The 9,632-nt window shown below is 36.1% G+C and overlaps 1 protein-coding gene across 1 annotated transcript; it reads right to left on the reverse strand.

Moving 5' to 3' along the window:
* Positions 1-1,816: 1,816 nt before the first annotated feature.
* On the reverse strand, positions 1,817-6,938 carry LOC112528395 (aluminum-activated malate transporter 9-like). Its single transcript, XM_025139417.1, has 6 exons — positions 6,395-6,938; positions 5,452-5,601; positions 4,703-4,972; positions 4,036-4,172; positions 2,732-2,878; positions 1,817-2,558 (listed from the first exon to the last, which is right to left on the reverse strand). The coding sequence occupies exons 1-6, from the start codon at positions 6,753-6,755 to the stop codon at positions 1,884-1,886; spliced, it is 1,740 nt and encodes a 579-aa protein (XP_024995185.1). The 5' UTR covers positions 6,756-6,938; the 3' UTR covers positions 1,817-1,883.
* Positions 6,939-9,632: the final 2,694 nt, after the last annotated feature.

Genomic DNA, 9,632 nt, shown 5'->3' on the forward strand with positions numbered 1-9,632 from the left:
CTGTTAAATTTACGGTTGATAGCAACATGTAAATGGAGAATGAGAATTAGGCAAAATAATGGAGAAAATGGTGCTCCAAAAAGTTAGGGTTATGCATGAGTCGAAGACATTTGAACAACTCAATCTTACGTTTGCGGTTTTAAAATTCTTAACCCAACTGAACCCAAACCGTAAGAGTTGGATTGGTCGGGTTGAAAGTTTGATACTTCATTTTACAATCTAGTCAAGTAATTATGTTTAGATGAAGTAAAAACAAAAAAAAAATGAGAATATACGAATAAGGCTAACAAACCCCAAAAAGAAAGTTGAAGGGTTCATGCAAATAAGAAAGTAAATTTACGGTTAATATTTTGATATGATTACAAATAGAACTAATTAGGTTACGATTAACTATGGACTTAACAATCATATTAATGATATAGAAAAACATCAGGTTCATCGGATTCGGTTCACTTCCAACTCAATACTAACGGTTTGAAGGTTTTACAATGAGTCGTTTCGGGTTGGATTGGATTGTGTCATCTCGGGTTGGGTTGGCCGGGTTAGTCAGGTTTTTGTGTACCCCTACCAAAAATGACCAAAAACGAGAATGAGGCTCAGACTAGGTGAATATAAATGAAAATTTTATCCAAATTATATATTAACGACGGGTCGGGTTGCATTGGGTTAAGTTAGACCTACTCAATTTCAACCCTATTAATTGACGGTTTAGGGGTTGAGTTCAATTGGATTGCTTACGGGTTCGGTTGGATGGGTTGAACGGGTTGACGGTTTTTTGTAAAGCCCTACTTGAGGGGTATTTAGGACAATAACTTTTTGATAGATTTAAAAAAAAATGCAATGACATATTTTGAGCAATTCTTGTACTAGGAAGAGACATTCTTTTGTTAGATAAATGTCTTCTTAAATCAGCATGTATTGAAAAAAAATCTGTCATAATCTTATTTTTCTTAGTAACCCCGAGAGGGTTATATAGGAGAATACCCTTCTGGCATATTTTTGGTGACGTCTCTATTAACATTATCTATCATTAAAAAACGGGCTCGAAAAGTCCGGACCCTGTGCATCTCTACCTCATACCGTATATTGCTATTCAAGATAGTGTTTTAGTTGAATTCGATGATAGTATTATACCCCCAAACGTACCCGTTATATCTCATTCATGAAAAAGATCCGAGAAGGTATGATGTATGCAGATCATACCTCAAACGTACCCAATATATCCCATCAACATATAAGGTATGAGGAAGCATGATGTATATGCAAATCATACATCAAATGTACCCGGTACATCTCATCTACAGATAAGGTGGACGGAGGCATGATGTACGCAAATCATACTTCACACGTACCCTGCATATCCTAAGGTCTGCGGAGGCATGATGTATGCAAATCGTACTTCATATGTACCCAATATATCCGATTTGCTGACAAGGTCTGAGGAGGCATGATGTATACAGATCATACCTCAAACGTACACAATATATCCCATCTGTAGATAAGGTTTCTATGATGTACGCAGATCATACCTCTAAGGATTAGAGGTAAAGGGTAAAGAAACAAAGATGCTCATTTATTTGTTAGTATCACTAAAGCTGAAACCCTTTTTTTTTTTTTTTTTGATTAACCTGGATATCCAACCCGCTATGTGGGCCGACTAATCACAAGGCGACCACCTGCTTTGCAGATAGCTCGAAGTCACCGCATTTGAACCTCCGTGGCCACAAGGGGATTTTTATTCCTCGGATTTGAACTTAGGACCTCCGGGTATTTTGACCTTCGGAGCCAAGCTCAACCAATCAGACACCACCTTGTGGTTAAACTGAAACCTTTTTCCATCAAAACATTTGGAAATATGATCTACAATACATAAAGTTAGTTTTCTAAACTAACAAGTTCTCATTTCTGTTTCTAGGCTTAAAAAACTTCCATAAACGGCCCCAAATCCCGCAAATATCATCTTCGATCTTTCCCTCGGGCAGCGGAGCCTTAAATTTCGCCTTTTCGCTCAGTTCCTCAAACGCCACGACCAAATTCCCGAGCCTTGCAACAAACTCGATCAAAAGCGACGTAAACGTCACGAGCGACAACACGCTCGCGCTCTTATACGTGTCAGCTTCATCTTGTATGACCATTCTTTCGGGCTTATACGAGAATTGCCGAGTTAACGACTTGAACTTGTTACCGTTCGTCCCCTCCCAGGGCATATTCGTGCTTTCAGGACTCCTTGACGTTCCAAGATCCAGTAATGCTTCACTATGGGAATGAAACCCGTGGTATTCACGCGGGCCATCCATCTTTAAAAAGTCTTGGGGATCGTTAAACTCGACTGGTGGTTTTCTGATCTCCCAACTGTTTGAATCTACTAGAAGGTAGGATTTGCGGTCAACTTTCCTTTGCAAGTCTTCAGCTGCTTTAAGGACTTCATCGAGTATATTCATCGAGCCGAGTTTCTCCATTTTCTTGACTTTGTTTCCGAGTACACGTAGCACTTTAGCACCGGCCGTGCCTACCCTTTGAAGTTCTTCTTGGAAAACCAGTCTCCGATCGGCAGGGGCCTGCAATTATATAAAAGAAGGTCCAATTGGCACTACGGCATTGCTCGTTTCAAAAAGAAGCACGGGATTTCCCAATAGTTAACAAATTGACAACTTCCGATTAAGCCTCTAAACCATACAAACTAGGACCGAAACAAGATTCGAGAAAAAGTACAATGAATTGAGAAAGGTACCTGTATTTCCGAGAGTACGCACCCATGCAACGCCATGACCATAAACGAGCAATGCCGTAGTGCACCGCTCACTTTGACGAAGTTTCTCCAAGGGTACTTGTAGATCTTGTAAGCACCATGGGGTGGCTCCCAGATAGCAAAGCCCATCTAAACAACGAACACCGACTTATACAATTTTTGACTTGTCAACTTTAAAATCGTCGAGGGTTCTTCTGTTTTGTAAAGAAAATACTCCCTCTGTCCCAAATGAAATGTCCACAATGAAAAAAGTACACAGTTTTAGAAATATGTAACTATTACACTTTTTAAGTAATTAAATGACAATTTTACCCTTAATAATAGAGGGAGTAAACTTGATCTCATGATTAAGGGTAAAATTGGAAAGTATGCACTTACTTTTGAAAGTGTACACTTATTTTGGGACAGAGAGTAGATAATAATAGCATCAATGATTATGACAAATAAAAATCGGGAAATCCCATGTGATAAACTCGTAATAAAATTTATAAAGCAAAACAAACAAACTCATTATATCTCACTCAAAAGTAGGGTATGAGAGGGGTAGGATGTTAGCAGACTTGTCCTCTACTCCAAGGGGTAGAGTGACTATTTCTGTGAAAACCATTAATATATATATAGAGAGAGAGAAGGGGGGGGGGGGGGTTTCAAACGAGAAGAGTAACCAAATCAGAGAACACGAAAACTGACAAATCACGTGCAAATCAGAGAATACGAAAACGGGCAAATCACTTGCAAAATCCAAGTGGTTTTACATTAACAGTCAATGCAAAGGTGTGTAGGCGACGTGGCTTGCAACCTTAGGTCGCGGCCAAAGTCGCGTGAATCACATGTGATTTTGCACATGATTTTAATGTAAAATCACATGTGATTCGACCGTTTTCCTATTCTCTTATTTAGATATTGTTCTCGTATGAACCTAACTCTCTCTATCTATATATAGAGAGAGAGGGTAGGGTAGGGTAGGGTAGGGTGGGGTGGGGTGGGGATCAAACGAGAACATGGTCAAAAAGAAGAAAACGGCCAAATCACATGTATTTCACATGCAATTACGAAACACGGCTAACCCAAGGGTGAGCAGGCGACCTGGCCCACCTCATGTCGCAGCTGAAGTCGCGTGAATCACATGTGATTCTACACATGATTTTAGTGTAAATTCATATGTGATTTGGCAGTTTTCGTGTTCTCTTATTTGGTTATTGTTCTCGTATGAACCTCATTCTCTCTCCTTATACATATATATTGAATCTAACTTTTCAAAACACAAGGTTCTAAGTGTAAGATACCAAAGTGTCCTCTTGAGTTGTAGATTCCACAGCTGATCTGTAGCCGCTATAAAGCCGATCCTCATGAGCTTGGTAAGTGAGGATTTTCGAAGGGATCCTTTTATATTCAACACAATTCAGATATTGATTAATACAACCTGCAAAGAATCCGTAATAGAATATTTAACGGATCAAAATTGGCAACAACACGATCATGTAAACGAAGAGGTCTACTTTGACTTCTAAAGTCAAAAAAACCACTCTTAGATTCACAAGGGTGCTGCCTGATTGGTTTGAACTTGAGCTCCAAAGGTCAAAGTGTCTGGAGGTCTCAAGTTCAAATCCAAGGAGGAATAAAAATCCCCTTGTGGCTATGTAGGTTCAAATGCGGTGACTTCGGGCTACCCGCAAAGCAGGTGGTCGCCCTGGGATTAGTCGGCTTGCATAGCGGGTTGGATATCCAGGTTAATAAAAAAAAACCACTCTTAAACCTCAAAATTCTTATGGATTCTTTGTATTATTTTCTTCGTATTTCCAAGAAAATATCGATGGCTACAAATTTTGAACCTTGTTAAAGATTAAAAGAAGAAAATTTAAATTTGTAACGTAATCCATATAAACTTTGAATTTGAAAATCTATAGCTTTGACCTCAGAAGAAAATAGAATCAATAACACAGAGTATTAAACCTTCAAGGGAGTTGGCAACACCAATGAAATTCTTAACCACCAAATTATGCAAATCTTCACCAGCCCAGATGGGATAGATGCCGATATTCACAAGCAATCCGACACCAGCACCGAGTGCAATTAGCAAAAAACGACTAACGGCCATATGTATGAACTCATTTGAGCGATACCCAGATGCCATTATGTAGCAATAGGTCAACGTGAACACTCTGAATCCATATTCGTAAGCCTTCATTGTGGGGTAAAGTTTTGCGAAAGTTGCAAGTGATCCTACAAAAGCCACGGATTCACAAACCAAGAGAAATATATAATTATCATCTTAAGATAGGGGAATTCAAGCAGGGTCGGGTTCAAATGAGAACCGAAAAATATTTTGAGTACCTGGGAACCAACCAACCATTCATGCTTTATTCATAACGAATGTCATGATGAAAACTATTCATAATGAAATACATGATGAAAATGCATGATATTCAAAATTATTCAGGGTTATTCATCATGAATAATACATGAAATAGTTTGTTCCCAGCTTCTCAAAATATTTATGGTTTCGCATTTGAACTTTCCCCAATTTAAGCATATAATATTTATATAGACAGCAAAACTCCACACATTCCTCTCCATTGGTGAGGCTTGAACCCCCGACCTCCAAGGAGGTTGGGATCTACCGCTAACCCAGATATTGCTCGCCATTGATCCTTCGGTATCTTAAGATGGGGAATAGAGTAGCAAGAAATGATGGAGGTTACCTATGGTAAATATGCTGATTACAATAACAACTTCATCACATACTTCACCGAATCGTTCACAATAATGAGCCAACTCAGCCATGGCAAGAGCAAGTCCACCGGCTGACAAAGTCCCCACTCCACGGTTAAACCCTTTGCTAAAGGTTGCACCTGCATAAGAATAAGAAACGATACATAATTAACAGAAGAAAGCATTCGACTTTGAAATCAAATTGCATTCAAGATAAAATCCGGTATATAAGCAACAGATGAATAGTTGTATGAAATTGTGATTTTGGATGCCAAATTGAGATATATGGATAGAGTTTGTATAACCAGTTCCCTCAGCTACCCCACCCAACCCCCAAACCCCACTTCCATTGACAACCAAACAAGTATAAGTAATGACCATTTATGCTGTTTTTGGATGTCAATAAGCACTTTTATAACTTCAAATTTCCACAGAAGTCTGCTGATAGCCCGGAGTCACCACGTTTGAACCTCCGTGGCCACAAACGGATTTTTATTCCTTCTTGGATTTGAACCTGTGACCTCCTGGTACCTTTGACCTTTGGAGCCAAGCTCAAACCAATCAGGCACCACCCTTGTGGTTCCCATATCAATTTCACACTTACAAAACTAGGATTGACATAAAAGATTCAAACTGCAACCAACCCTTTGATCCAAAACAAAATGAACTTAATATGCAAATCCTAACCAAGAAACATGAAATGGAAAAAGGGTATCAAATGGAACTGGAAAAAATGGGAAATAATTCATGTTAATCTGTAAAGAAATCCATATCAATTTCACAGTTAAGAAAACTAGGTTGACATACAAGATTCAAACTCCAACCCTTGCTCAAAAACAGATGAACAGAACAAGCGAATCCTAATCAAGAAACATGAAATTGAAAAAGGGTATCAAAGGAATCTGGATAATAAAATGAGAAAAGAACAGTTACCGATACTGAATTCAAAGACAACCACAACTGTAAGTATAGCCCAAACAGAGTGTTCACTGATATCAGGAAGAGGCTCTTTCCAGAATATCAACAACGAAATCAAAGACAAAGCCAACCCCAATTTCGCAGAAAACACAACTTTTCGTGGATCAGACCGACCCATCTCCGAAGCCCTAATCACCACCCATCGCAAATTGTTCCATAAACCCTTAAATTTCTTCACGATTGAACCAAAACAACTGCACCCACAAACCTTATGATGATCATCGACATCACCATATACAGAATCTCTTTCTTCTAACGACGGTGAAATCAGTCTCTCCCTTTCTATGTTCTCTAAAAACCCTTGTTTGTTGCCCATTTCAATGGAGTCTGAAATTGTAGCTATCGAATGAAATAGCAGTTGCCGATGGCCCCTTTTGCTTCGGTTGTTATCTGCTTTGTGTAAAACCCACTTACATCGTGCATAAGAGAAAGCATTTTTTGGGCGAATGATGCATGTTTTGATGGGTTTAAAGGTATGGCCGTCTGGGATTCGAGTGGAATACAGACAAAGTCACGAGATCGTTGGGACAGCTTCGAGGAAAAGGAGGCTCAGCATTCCCGAAATTGACTTCTGCGTGGGTAGGGCCATGTTTTTGATATTTCATTTATTACTTTTTTTTTTTTAATTTTTGAATGTATAAAATATAATAGAATTTATTTTAATTATTATCTATACTCCCTTATAAATTAGATTTATAAAAAATTTTAAAAATAATTTTTAATGTACAAAGTATTATACATTTATGCACAAGGTTTTAAAAATCTTAAAAACAACTCATAATGCATTAAATGTTACTACTTTATGCATTCAATCTTAAAATTTCTTAATATACACTTAAAATGACATATAGTACACGTTACCAATTCATATTATTATTTTTTTTCTTTTCATGTTTCCAAGATACTTTTGACACATTTCACTTATGTCTTCACCCTCTCATACTTCTATGTCTTCTCCCCATCTCCTAAGGTGAGATTCAAACTGATATTCACCATGAGTTGTTAAAAATTCTCTCATTCAATTACTTTAGAACTCTCGGTCTCGCTCTTGATCTCTTGATTGTTTGCTCTTGGTGTAAATCGAACACATTTGTGGAGTCGTTAAAATATGTTGGATTTTAAACTGTCATACAATTTTTTCCATCAGTAGATTGTGATTGAAACCATAACTCTTATTTATTCAAATTGTATTAATATGTAAAGATCAAATGTAACTTATATCATCGTTAAATCTTCTCTAATAAAACCAGTAAAACTTTAAAATCGTTAAAATTCACCGCTCCAGCCGTATTGCATGGGTATACAATTAGTTTATTTTAATAAGAAAATATATTCTTTGTATAAAGATCTTTAAAGTTGTTTTTTCATGTAATTTTGCTGTCGTTGTTGTGCCATTTAATAAGCAACTAAACGTTAATATTAAATTATTTTATTAATTAATAAATAAAAGAGTAAATTACATTTTTGGTCCCTATGGTTTACACAAATGACCGAAAATAGTCCCTAGACTTCAATAACTATAGTTATCGTCCCTACTGTTTACATTTTGTTTTGAAAGTAACCTCTCGACTTAACTCTGTTAACTTTTTTCTGTTCAGTTAGGGGTATTTTTGTCTCTTTACTTTTACAAGGAGAAGTTATACAATTTTGCTAGTACTAAATGCGGATTCGGAAACAACCGTAGATACGGGAATGGCAAGACCATCCTTCGCAATCATCGATAAAATAGCATACCTACTAGCATTTACTTTCCACCACGGTAAAATATCAAATCCGGTAGTCGTTGGATCGAGAGATTCTTCAACCAAATATCTTTGAAGATCGTTCGTTTTCTATGGCACTTGCAATTGTTGTTTTTGCATACAGTTTCCCAATAATGACCTCTTATGAGTTTCGTTGTTCGTTGACGAGTCGTTTTTGGCAACCTGTATATATCAAAGAGAAATACAAGCAAAGAACAACTCAAACAAACATAAACATATTAAAATGCATGATAAAATAAATTAAATTACACATATAACTAATGTTTGATTCACCACCTCCAAACTCAACACTATAGACTTCAAACAACTCGTTAAGGATTTTTATGTTATCTATACTATATTATAAAGCATTTAACAAAAACTCTTAAAAACCATTTTTTTATGCACGAGATACTGTTTATTGATGCATATTAGTTAAAATTTAAGATTACAAGTAAATTGTTGTACAACTTATTAAAGCTCCATACTTGAATTCGTGTAACTAATTGCAGATAAACATAATCAAATATTAGATAAACATTTTATTTTAAATATATAAAATCTAAAATATAATTAGGATAACCATTGAGTTCTAACAGAATACTTTAGTTATTATCTTTATAAAAAATTATATTATTAAACCTAAATTAAATTTCTTTGTTACTAAACCTAAACTAAATTATAATTGAAATTTTGAATTAAAGAAATTACACCAAAGAACTTTTACAAAGGTTAATTTGATACTGATATCGATATATATTTTTTTCCAAAATTTTATAATATTTTCAAATTTATATTTTATTCAAAGATAAAAACATTATTGTTTTTTCTCAAAACCACATAAAACCGTATTATATCGACATAAAAAGGAATAAAATGAAATACTGAAATCAAAATGTATCTCGATGCATTGCACGAGTACCCTTCTAGTAGATATATAATGAAAATATAAAACTATTTTACATTTTGGCCCTTAATCTTTGATTTAGAAGAAAATGATTAAAAAAAGGATATAAGGTGTATAAAGAGATCCAAGAAACCTAACTCCAAAGGAAAATCATATATGAGTCTAGAAGCGAAACATATGAAATCGCAGATGCAGATCCACGATGTAGATGTAGAACAGAAGTAGGAGCGATCTTAAGAGAGGGGGCTCCACGACAGTGGCCTTGAAAACGATCCGAGAAGTCACAACCGTAAAGGGCGTGAGGGAGAAAGATGACTCTTCAGTGTTTCGTACAATAGGGGAAAGGGGGAAATATATAGAGGAGCGATCAAATGAAAACCATCCTCATTTGTACAAACCGTACAAACCACCCTCATACGTTGATTTCATTGTTTAATCTTATGGAAAAAAAAATCATGAAATTGTTTAATCTTGTGAAATTGTTTCATATAATACTTTTTTGATGAATTTGTTTCATATATGGTTATGAAATTGTTTCATATAA

The sequence above is a fragment of the Cynara cardunculus genome (assembly GCF_001531365.2).
Source record: "Cynara cardunculus var. scolymus isolate 2C chromosome LG 1, CcrdV1, whole genome shotgun sequence".
Classification (NCBI taxonomy): Eukaryota; Viridiplantae; Streptophyta; class Magnoliopsida; order Asterales; family Asteraceae; genus Cynara; species Cynara cardunculus.